Consider the following 12,336-nt stretch of genomic DNA (forward strand, 5'->3'; position numbering starts at 1 on the left):
CGGGATTCCATCCCTGGTCAGGGAACTAGATCCCAGGTGCCGCAACTAAAAGATCCTGCATGCCACAACTAAGACCCAGAGCAGCCAAATAAATAGGAAAAAAAAAAAACTCACGGATGACCTCTTGAGGATGGGGTGACCGATCTTGCACTTCATGACCAGGACAGAAGCAATCGGCTTAGGGTCACCGCACTGAATGTCTGGAGAAGGAGGCTGTTAACACAAAAGATATGGTTTTGAAAAGGCAAAAAAAAAAAAAAAAGGTTCAGTTTCCTCACAACAATATGCCAGACACCCTGCCAGGAGCTGGAGATGCAAATAAACCTGTCTTTGTCGTCGTCTCCTTCACAAGTTGGGCAGACGGCTCAGTACTAGATGGTTGAAGAATTTAAACACAAGGCCTCAGGAGGGGTTCTGTGAGAGCGGCACAGAAACAAGCAGTGAAGAAAGATGAGGTCCAACCAGGAGGAATCAGTCTTCCTAGGGAGGGAGGCATTTGAACTGCACCTTGGACCAATGGAAGGCCCCCTGCATTGCCACGCAGCCTTTTTCAGACATGGTTCCTCATCTGGACCACTGGATATGGAAAATGACCGAGTGGCCACTGTTTTCTTAATTCTCCCAAGGATGGTGGGTCTAGTTCCATTCTAGGTGCTTAGGAGATCGTGGCATGTAACGGGTGCTGTCCTAGCTCAAACAGCCTCAGACCACCAGGGACATACCCATAATAAGACAGAGTCAGGTTTGTTGACTCATTAGAGTGAGGAAAACTGCACTGTGGTGTATCTCACCAAACAAAGGAAAAGATAGTTATTAAAGGATTCTGGGGAAAGAGTTTGGGGAAATATAAACAAAGCAGTGTTTTACAGGCTCAAAATAAAACAGGGATGGGACTTCCCTCATGGTCCGTGGTTAAGACTTCGCCTTCCAATGCAGGGGGTGCAGGTTTGATCCGTGGTCAGGGAGCCAAGATCCCACATCCCTTGCAGCCACACAACCAAAACATAAAACAGAAGCAATGTAACAAATTCCATAAAGACTTTAAAAATGGTCCACGTGAAAAAAAAGAAAATCCTTTAAAAAAAAAAAAAAGGCCAGGGCTATGTGTAAAAGGGCCACTCAACATCAATTCTGGGCTGCAAAGTGGACCCAAAGACCCACTTTCTTGGAAACTATTCAGGTGAATGTGAAAAGCTGTGTGTAGAAACATTTTATCTGAAGTTTCAAGTCTCAGATGGAAAATAAGAATGCTTCTCTTTGTCAAAACAGTTTAGATTCTCCAGGCAACAGTAAGACGGTTTCAAAATTATAGATATAACTTCAAACAGCAAAGTTTCTGATTGCCTATGATTTTAGAGAGCAAAATTTCTCAATGTTACAATATTTATAGCTGCTGGGTGTCCTTGGGAGAAATACTGTTTTCTGGTATCTTACAGCTGGCTTTGAGTCTGTGCTCCCAGGCTGATGAAAGGCGGAGCAGACTTTTACTTTCCAGTCAAGCTAATTTATTATAGATTATTTCTCTCTCAGAACTCTAGGTTAGAAAGGCTGCAGGCAGAAGGAGTGATTGGGTGGCAAAATAGCACCATTGATGTTTAAGGCAGAGAATGATACGACTGGATCCCTGGCTTATTGTTGGATTAGATGGGATTTGTCTAGTTAATAATCATTTATTGGATGGACGAGGATGAGGCCGGAGGCAGAGTGAGGAGGCTTCCATAACCAAGCCGAGATGCAGGAAGGGAATCCAGCCTAACAGGAAGACTTGTTTCTAACCGGGAATTCATTACAGCCCCTAAAGCCCTGAGCCATGTGGTTCCAAAACTGCTCTCATAGTTACCTTCTGTATCCTCTTAAACTGCAGGTTTCTGGGGAAATTCACAGCCATGCTGGTCATGTAGGAATCTTCCCCAGAGTTAGTCAGGCTAATGTTCATGGTCAGCTCCTTTGTGAGGCCCACCACCAATTCCTGCCTGCACAGGGTAGGCAAAGAGATAAATGTTACCAGTTTATTTAATCTGTGGAAACCTCAGTGCGATGCAACAGCACCTTCTTAACTTCTTAGATACTATTGCCTAAAGGATACATTTAGCCTAGATCTTCTTCCCCACAACAGAAGCAAGCACCTGGACTACCATCCCCACCTCAGTTGCTGTGTGACATGACCATTTATTTAGTGTTTACCATGTGTTGGGGACTGTGTTAAATGTTTCACACTCTCTGCTAATCCTGGTGATAACTCTGTGAAATTGTATGGTTACTCTCTGTGCTGCAGTGAAGGGAACAGAAGCCAGGGGAGGCTCGCTCACTTGCCTGAGGTCCCACAGCCCCGAAAGAGAGTTGGGAGAATCAGACCTAAATCCTCTTTCTACCACCAACTCACTGTGACCCCAGGCAACGTACTTTGAGACACAGATTCATCCATTTCACGTACATTTACAGGGGACTTTGGCCAGACGCCCCACCCAACGCAGGAGAAACCATGCAGGGGACAGATGCTGCCTCCACCCCTGCCTTGGCCTGAGCTTTCCCACCACAAAACCACCCCAGCCCTTCCAGATTACAGGCTGTGTGTTAAGACGTGAGTCTGTTCAGCATGGAGAAGAGAAGATGTGGGGACGGTGAGGGCTCCCTTCACACTGAGCACACTGAGGCCCCGTGGGGTCCCGGAGTGCACAACCACTCTCAGTAATTGAGACCTACAGGGAAACACATTGACAACACAAAGAAAACTTCCTAACCATCTGAGAGGTCTTAAAATAGAATGTGCTGCTCTGGGGAGTAATGTGACCTGTGTCTTATTGAGTCATTTTTGTTTTTTATCACAGCTGAGAGGAAGATAGTAGGCAGTGACAGAGCCTGTGTGGGGATCCGTCTGGGAGATAACACAGACCTGAAATAAGACAGTGGCAGTGGCGATGGGCTGGCGTGCTGCGGTTCATGGGGTCGCAAAGAGTCGGACACGGCTGAGCGACTGAACTAACGAACGAAGTGGCGATGGGGAGGGTGATAAGGCCATGCTTACAAACAGAGCGCAAAAGAGACAGGAGTTGGGGACTCCTCTGCCAGTTCAGTGGTTAAGGCTCAATGCTTCCAGTGTAGAGGGTGTTGGTTCGATCCCTGATCAGGGAACTAGATCCTACATGCCATGAGCATGGCCCAAAACTTAAAAACTCTTTTTAAAAAAAGAGAGTCAAGGATGTGTCCTGAGTTTCTGTTTCAGAGTTTCCAGCTTGGATGACCCAGTGGGGCTAGTTGTGATGGAAAGAGCACAGCGGGAGACCAGAGGGTGGAAACTGGCCAGATGAGTTCAGTCCGGCACATGATGAGAAGCGCTCAGAGGACAGGAAGGCAGGGACATTGAAATGTCAGTTGGGTGTCCTGTCTCAGAGCCCAACAGAGAGATCTGAGAGTCACTGGAATAGGTACCAGGGATTCTTTTTTTTTTTTTTTTTTTTGTACCAGGGATTCTTAACTCGAGGTCCAGGGACAGTTTCAGAGTTCCCTGAATGTAAACGCTTCATGTTTGCAAGTGTGATCTTCTAAAGACAAGTGTCTGTAGTTTACCTTAGATTCTTCAGGAGATTCACGTCCACAAAAAAGGTCAAACCGCTGAGGCATTTGGATGCTAAGGATTAGGCTCAATACTTGGGGAAAAAGGCGAGACTGCCAGCTGTGGACACTAGGGGGTGATGTAGGGCCAGCTGTTTCGCAGTCTATTCCGCAAGGACTTGGCTGGGCTTTAGGGGCTGTAATGAATTCCCGGTTAGAAACAAGTCTTCCTGTTAGGCTGGATTCCAAAGCACTCAAAAGCCTTGACTTGGCTCCTCCATGACTGAGACGGGCAGAGCTAAGCTATCCGCATCTGAAACACAAGTCCTGCAAATGTCTGTGAAAAGGTTTCTCAGGACCCAGAACAGAGCTCTTCTTCAGAGATGCCAACTCAGCCAACCGGCCATCAGTGCCATGTTCTGCACATAGCACTAGGTGTGGGGGAAAAGAGCATTTTAAGACCACCACATGTCCAAAACCAAACTCATGCAACCCACTCCAGTATTCATGCCTGGGAAATCCCATGGACGGAGGAGCCTGGCGGGCTACAGTCCGTGGGGTTGCAAAAGAGTCAGACATGACTTAGCGACTAAACAACAACAAATCATAGTAACAGAAATGAAAGACAATTACAAGGGAAATGGGAAGGAAATCCAAAAAAGAGGAGATACGTGTATATATATAGCTGAGTCACTTTGCTGTACAGTAGAAACTAACACAACAATATATAGAAACTATACTCCAATAAAAATCAATTTAAAAAAATTACCAAGCTCATGACCTCTCCTCCCCACCTTGCCTTCCAAACCCATTCTTCCAAAAGCTTTCCCAGTTCAGTTCTTGGCATCTGCATCATTCTAGAATTCAGTGTGGTCCAAGAGAACTTCTGAAGTAATGGAAATGACCTATTATATATCTGTGCTGCTCAAAACCACTAGCCATATGTGGGTACTGAGCACGTGAGAGGTGCCTAGGGCAACTAAAGACCTAAAATCTTCTTTAATTTTAATTCATTTCAATTTAAATAACTACATGTGACCAGAGGCTATTGTGTTGGACAGCACAGTTCTGGATGCTCAGGCTGGAACCCTGAAAGACTTCTTAGACCCCTCTCTCTCACTCCCCACATCCAATCTGTTATCCAATCCTGCGGGCTCTAACTTCAAAATATAACCACCTTCATTGCTCCCACTCTGGCCCAAGTCATATCACTTCTCACCCGAGTTATCACAATAGCTCCCTACTGTCACCCCACCTCCACCTCTGCTCCTACAGTCTATTCTCAACACAGCAGCAAGAATGATCCTATCGGGACTTCCCTGGTGGTCCAGTGGTTAAGAATCCACCTTCCAATGCAGGTGATGTGGGTTTGACTCCTAGTCAGGGAACTAAGATCCCACATGCTACAGGGGAACTAGAGAGCCCTAGCGCACCAACAAAGACAGCAGTGTGTGGGGGAGAGCAGCTCCCCCCCACATACAAAGAATGATCCTCTGAAAGTGCATGGTCATGTCACTCCTCTGACTTCCCAGCTCACAGTAAAAGTCCTCATGGAAATGGAGCCACATAGGATTTTTCCTCCCCTCACATGGCAACATCGACTCAATGGACATGAGTTTGAGCAACCTCCGTGAGATAGTGAAGAACAGGGAAGCCTGGCATGCTTCAGTCCATGGAGTCACAAAGAGTCAGACAAGACTTAGCCACTGAATAACACCACCCCTCCAATTCACTCTGGTGTCCTGGCCTCTTCCTCCCACCTCCAAGCACCCAGCTCAGGGCACTGACAGGTACTCTTACTTCAGACACCCACAGAGTTTATTCCTCCACCTCACTTCCATGAACCTAAACATCACCTTCTCCATGAGCCCTTTCTGGACCACTCTATTTGAAACTGCAACCCCAACCGCATCCCTGGCATTTCCCTCCCACCTTCCCTGTCTTCTTTTTCTTCATAGTACATCTTTTCAACATAGTTGACTTATATATTATCTTCTCTCCCTAAGCAAAATTGTGAAAGTGAAAAAGGGGCTTCCTGTATCTCTCAGCACCTCAAGTGCTGGGCACAGAGGAGGAGCTCCCTAAGTATGTAATGAATTAAGTAATTTGGTAAAGCGTTGAGCCAGGGAAGAGGTTATCTCTAAGTGAGGGGGTCCTAGGAGTGAGGGACCCTGGGTTATGGAAAGAAATCTGGGTGTAAGCCCATCCAATGATCATGGGACCCCACGCAGGCCTGCAACTACTGACTCTTCCCAAATTTATAACGTAAGAATACAAATCTGTCTTGCTTTCCTCACTGGGTGGCTGGGGAAGCAATGATACAATTAGTGCAAAAGCCCTTTGTGGGCTGTGAGGGAAAGGAGGAAGCAAGTGATCCTGGTGAGGGGTTTGCCCCATAAGCCTTCAGGAGAGTTAACTGCAGAAACCATGACAACCGGATTCAACTCACTGAGAGATGGTGGTGGCCAACTGTAACTCCGCAACACAAAACAGCTTATTCTTGCAGTTCTTCTCATAGGGCAGCTGTAAGCAGACAGAGAGGGCAGGATCAGCCCAGGGACGCCGCCATCCCCCGCAGCCTTGCTCTGTGATCTTCTCCCTAGGACATGTGTGTCCCTTCCGCTGACTCTGAGAAGTGTAGGTGAGGCTGACAGGCTGAGGTTGTGTCCACATGGCTGTGAGAGGTGTGACTGTGCTATTCCTTGATTTGTCAGGCATGGGGGTGTGCTTGCTCCTAAAACACAGGTACCATGCATCAGGCCACTGGCCAAGGTCAAAAAGAGGGTGACCTTTGTGAAACAGCGGGAGTAGCCGTCACTTGCATATTATGCTAATTAAGTAGCAACACTCACAGCTCACTACTCTGAACATTTAGGGGTGGGTGAAACCATATGAAGAAAAGCCTCCTTAGTCCTCTTAAGTAAAGCAGGAACATCAGGGGACAAATTGGGAGGGGGGGGTTCCTAACCAAATATTGTCAACGTTCAGTCCCGTGAGCTTTTCTACCCCCATGGCTAGTCTTCTCTGTAGGTTAAATATTCCCCCTTGCAGTCCTGCCTACACCCAACAAATTCAGAAATCACAGTGGGCCCAAAAGGTCCATGTAAGATTGAAAAGTTCCAGCTCAGGTTGCAAAGTCACATTTTCTAAAGGAGAAGGTCTATTTTTTATTATGAAGGAGACACAGCCAGCTTCCTACCGGGGGAATCACTGCATTTATCTTCCCAGCAGCCAGCGACCATCACAGTAGCTTTACGCAAGGACTGTTTCCATTATTGGAGCTTACAGTGAGAGCCCAGGGTAAGAAAGAAAACCTTCCACTGCCCAGAGAAGGGAGATGCAGATTGCACAAGTCAGAGCTTGGGGCACTATCTGACTGGGTCAACAATTGAGGGCTTCTTTTTTTTTAGTTTTGCTTTTAATATAGCCAAGCAGCTTGTTCTCTTTCAGTAGGATTAAAACATCCTAAGTGCCCAGCTAGAGCTCATTCTCTGGAAAAATCTATGTGCTTGCTGCCGCTGCTGCTCAGTGGTACCCGACTCTGTGGCCTCATGCGCTGTAGCCGCCAGGGTCCTCTGTCCATGGGATTCTCCAGGCAAGAATACCGGAGTGGGATGCTATTTCCTTCTCCAGGGCATCTTCCCGACCCAGGGATCGAGCCCACATCTCTTGCATCTCCTGCACTGGCAAGCAGATTCTTTACCACTGTGCCACCTGGGAAGCCCATCTATGTGCCTAAACACCAAATAATTTCCCCTCACCCATTTCCTCAGTGGGATCATTTTTTTTTTAAATCTCTTTGCCAAAGCATCAAAGTAATCATTGATTAAGATAAGAATCCTGAATGGATGTTAAACAGGATACATCATGGGTCAGCAGGTAAAGAATCCACCTGCAATACAGAAGACACGGGAGATGCAGATTCCTGATCCCTGGGTCAGAAAGATCCCCTGAAGGAGGGCATGGCAACCTACTCCAGCATTCTTATCTGAAAAAAATCCACGGACAGAGGCACCTGGCAGGCTATAGTCCATGGGGTCATGAAGCGTAGGACACGACGGAGTGACTAAGCACACACAAATGTAATCTCAAAGTATCTCCTCATAATATACTTATTAATTTCAAAGGGAACTAGCCCTGGTATGACTTTCTGTGTACAGGGCAGGTGGGCTTCAGTCCAGTCCCCACACAGGCCTTCCACCACACCATTATCAGAGACCTGTGCCAAGTATCCATATGCTTCATTAAATATGTAGCAGGCACCTTTGGTGAACAGAAAAGAACCAGCCTTGGGAGTCATTTGGAGACCTGTATTACCCACCAGTGAGGTCCTGGGCAAATTAACACCATCTCAGGAGCTCTATTATCCCCGTCTGTGCAGGGAGGGTCCTAAACGTTGTCTGAAGACCCTCCCAACTTTAATACTCTTTGAAGATAAGGGAGCAGGGACTTTTACAGGGGTGGCACCTGGGAGAGTCTGGTCCTAGCCAAGTCACCTGGAAGATGGCAGAGGGCTCAGCATAGAAGTCCAGGATTGGTTGGGGTTGGTCCATCCGGCCCTCAGGGGTCTGGAGGTGGTAGCTGACCTTGATAGTGATGTTGGAGAAGCAGTCCTCCTGACACAGCTGCACAGTCACCAAGGAATGCGAGGTTGGAGTTGGATGCGGGGGAGAAGATGACAAAAAGAATACTTTTAACTTTGATGTGGTCACAATATTAACGAATGAAAGGGGTTAAGCTAGGAGTCCTAAGCCTCTTCCAAGTAAGCCAGGCTGCCAAGAGCATTGAGAAAACCTCCCTTGATCTGCCACGGCCTCTGGCCTCCTATCTCCTTCTGGTTCCTGCCCCAGTCACAGAGGGGTTCTGGCCAGCAGGAGTTAAACGCCAGCTTGGACTTAGAGGACAAAGGGGAGCCAAGAAGAGGAAGAGTCGTGGTCTCAGCTATGTTTACAAAGATCTTTCTTGAAGCGGCACAGAGGACATATCAGAAAAATAAAAACCGTAGACCAGAACTTCCCTGGAGGTCCCGTGGTTAAGACTCCGTGCCTCCAATACAAGGGTCATGGGTTCAGTCCCTGGTCGGGGGACAGCCGAAACAAACGAACAGAAGAACCCTGAAGACCAGGAGATGGCCTGGGATGCCACTTGCCATTCTCTTTGTTTATTGAGACTTTTTGCCAGGTGGGAGCTTTGAACACCTGAGAACAGGTGAGCAAGCGTCTTGGCTGGAAAAGGTAGCTATGCTTATCTTTAGGGAAGCCACAGACTAACTAGAAGTCTTAATCCATTTAACAACCAAACAGATGTTGGAACAGATGTGTAGTCTGAAGCATAATTTATGAGGTTATTGGAATACATGATCCTTTGAGGTCCACAGTTTTGGGTGCTGGCAGACTCTGAGTCCCGACAAATACATTTTTTTCATGTTTCTAGGCACCTTTGTCAGGAGTCAACTTTTGTAAATGACAACTTTTGTCTTTCTATTTCTACTTTGCCTCACTCAGGTTTTCTAATGTCGTCTCACATAAGGGCCTTCTGCCCCACTGTTGTTATCAGGTAGGCAAGGGAGCTCTGTTATTTCCAATGTATTACCAAGAAAAATGGCAGGATTTCCAAAAAATTGGAGGATTTCCCTTTTTTGTACAGTTTCTAGGAAACTCAGAGATTTCCTTAGTGTTCAGTCTCTGTAGATTGCTTTAACCTGGTTTTCTGGTACCATAACCCTCATCTCCCACACCAGCATGTGATTCTTGATCTATTATGATTGTTTTAGTTGCCTCATGTGTGTGTACGGATCCCTGTACTTCACTCCATACACCTCAGTTCTTTTCTCAACAATACAGACCCCCTCGGGGAACTTCCCTGGCAGTCCAGTGGTTAAGACTCCCAGCTTTCACTGCAAGGGACACAGGTTCGATCCCTGGTCAGGGAACTAAGATCCCACATGCCACACGGCACGGCCAAAATAAAATAAAATAGATAACCAACAAGGACCTACTGAATAGCACAGCACAGGGAACTCTGCTTAATATTCTGTAATAATCTAAATGGGAAAAGAACTTGAAAAAGGACAGACACGTGTGTATGTATAACTGAATCACTTTGCTCCACACCGGAAACTAAAACAACACTGTTAATCAACTATGCGAGCACGCTCAGTCGTGTCCGACTCTGCGACCCCGTGGACTCTAGCCCCCAGGCTCCTCTGTCCATGGGATTCTCCAGGCAAGAATACTGGAGTGGGTTGCCACTTCCTTCTCCAGGGGATCTTTCCGACGATCCAGGGATGGAACCCACACCTCCTGCATCAGCAGGCGGATTCTTTAGTACTGTGCTACCTGCGAAACCCCTGTTAGTCAACTATACTCTGATATAAAATTTAAAAAAAAATGAAGCAAAGCAACCTTTAAAAAAAAAAAAAAAGACAGAACCCTCTGGACTCTTGGAAACTCCTCCACTCACATCTCCATCTGTAGGGATGAGCAAGAAGGACTCACAGAGAAGGGGCCCCCTGCCCCACTCCCTAAGGGAGCTCTGATCCATCCTCTTGTCTGAATGCTGCAGCCGTTTCCTCTGCTTCACCACATCCACATCCAACGTGAAGTTCAGAGAGGTCTCACCAAGGCCTGGGAATGAAGATCAGATCTTTCTGATTGAGCCAGGGAGGTCAAACTCCAGACCGAGGGCCCTCCCATGAGCCCCTCCTGAGTGGTGCCCCCCACACAGGCACTTCCCCGAGTTTCTTCTTCATTTCAAAGTTACTTTTCTCATGTCTTCTGTCCCCTAGTTAGGGTCCCTCAGTGCCCCAGACCCAAACCTGGGGCAGAACATCCCCAGGCTAAGTCAGTCTTCCCTATGGGAAGAGGGCCTTTAGAGAGGAGGCTGGGATTGAGGGGGGAAATATTGAGGAGGAAAATTTCAAGGAAGGAGGAGAGAGAGACTATAGAGTAAAACCTGAGGATAGCAGAGCTGGAAGAACCTTGTGGATTACCTGGGCCAACTCCCTATCTGTAGAGAACAAAAACGGGGGCCCCAGCTTCCCTGGTGGCTCAGTAGTAGAGAATCTGCCTGCCAATGCAGGAGACGGGTTCAATCCCTGGTCCAGGAAGATCCCACATGCTGTGGAGCAACTAAGCCTGTGTGGTACAACTATTGAGCCAGGTCTGAGTGCCCTAAAGCCTGTGCTCTGCAACAGGAGAAGCCACCACAGTGAGAAGGCCACACACCACAACTACAGAATAGCCCCCACTCGCTGCAACTAGAGAAAGCCCGCACAGCAACAAAAACCCAGCACAGCCAAAAATACATAAAATAAATAAATATCAAACAAAACAAAATACCAGGCACGGAGAGTGAAGGACACCTGCCCAGTGTCACATGACCACCCAGCAGATGCGGTTCAGGCTCTGTGGCCCAAACCTTCCAGCCTGTACAGCTGGAAACGACAGGGCTGCCCTTCTCTAATGACCAGACTTGATCCTGGACTCCTACGGTAAAGCCAGGCCACCTGGGAGCCCGCTTTCTGACCTGCAGGAAGTAGAACGACTTCTCAGGGATGGTGACTGAGAGACGAAGCCCTGGGGACTGTTGCTGAGGGTTTGTGCTGGAGGAGACCTCTTGGGTTGGCAGTAAGTACCTGGGTTGTGAAAGTCATGCCTACCCTCTGCCTTCCAGAAGGTCTCCCAGCCAGCACCAGGTAAGAGGGTGGGAAGGGAAGCCAGGCCTCCAGCAGATTATCCAATCCCCCTAAACTGGGGAGAAGGCAGAGGGAGGGAAGGGAAGAAGATGTAATCAGAGAGAAAGAGGAGAGGCACCTACACACACACAGGCGTGGGCACAGCAGCTGGAGATGGAGAAGGGCCTGCCTTTTTCCAAGTTTTCTTTCAGAAACCCAACCCTTCAACCCAAGGACGGGATCCAATGCCCCCTTCCCAAGAGGGTCAGAAAGACTTCTTCAGAATGTGGACTTAACAGCAGGTCACCCTTTTCTGGGGCGGTTCCCATTAAACTGAACCTAAAGTCAAAGGAACACCAAAGAACTGAAACTTTCAAAATGTGGTGTTGGAAGAGACTCTTGAGAGTCCCTTGGACTGCAAGGAGATCAAACCAGTCAATCCTAAAGGAAATCAACCCTGAATACTCATTGGAAAGACTGACGTTGAAGCTGAAGCACCAATACTTTGGCCACCTGATGCGAAAGACTGACTCATTGGAAAAGACCCTGATGCCAGGAAAGACTGAGGGCAGGAGAAGAAAAGGGCAGCAGTGGATGAGATGATTAGATAGCATCACCGACTCAATGGACATGAATCTGAGCAAACTCCAGGAGATGGTGAAGGACAGGGAAGCCTGGCGTGCTGCAGCCCATGGGGTCAAAAAGAGTCAGATACAACTTAGCGACTGGACAGCAACAACAGGTCAAAGGAACTAAAATCTAATAGAGGGATTTCATAACACCCCACCCCCACCCAGCCCTCTTTCTCTGTCCCCGCCCCCACTGAAGCCAACAAAGAGTGACCAGAGCACTGGAAAGATCAGCTAGGCTGCCTGTTACCTGATTCGGCAGCTAGGGTTGTGGAGTTGATTTCAAAACACAAACACACATTCACGCTGCTGCTGAAGCCAATGGGCAGCGCCTTGGGAGTGAAGTTCATGGACACCTTCAGATGAACCACAGGTCTTGAGCTAAAGTGAAAGTGAAAGTGAAGTCGTGTCCGACCCTTAGCAACCCCATGGACTGCAGCCTACCAGGCTTCTGCGTCCATGGGATTTTCCAGGCAAGAG

At 47.8% G+C, this 12,336-nt stretch overlaps 1 protein-coding gene across 3 annotated transcripts in view; it reads right to left on the reverse strand.

Annotated features, from left to right (window-relative positions):
- The window catches only part of ITGAE (integrin subunit alpha E), a 63,564-nt gene that overhangs the window by 15,230 nt on the left and 35,998 nt on the right, over positions 1–12,336 (reverse strand). For all 3 annotated transcript variants that reach the window (XM_070772842.1, XM_070772841.1, XM_019980864.2), the window contains exons 17-22: positions 12,107–12,237; positions 10,015–10,178; positions 8,049–8,177; positions 6,002–6,075; positions 1,841–1,973; positions 115–213 (exon numbers count right to left, since the gene is read on the reverse strand). In XM_070772842.1, coding sequence (XP_070628943.1) covers positions 115–213; positions 1,841–1,973; positions 6,002–6,075; positions 8,049–8,177; positions 10,015–10,178; positions 12,107–12,237 — 730 coding nt within the window. The remainder of the gene's footprint in view (positions 1–114; positions 214–1,840; positions 1,974–6,001; positions 6,076–8,048; positions 8,178–10,014; positions 10,179–12,106; positions 12,238–12,336) is intronic.

The sequence above is a fragment of the Bos indicus genome, chromosome 19 (genome assembly GCF_029378745.1).
Source record: "Bos indicus isolate NIAB-ARS_2022 breed Sahiwal x Tharparkar chromosome 19, NIAB-ARS_B.indTharparkar_mat_pri_1.0, whole genome shotgun sequence".
NCBI classification, from domain to species: Eukaryota; Metazoa; Chordata; class Mammalia; order Artiodactyla; family Bovidae; genus Bos; species Bos indicus.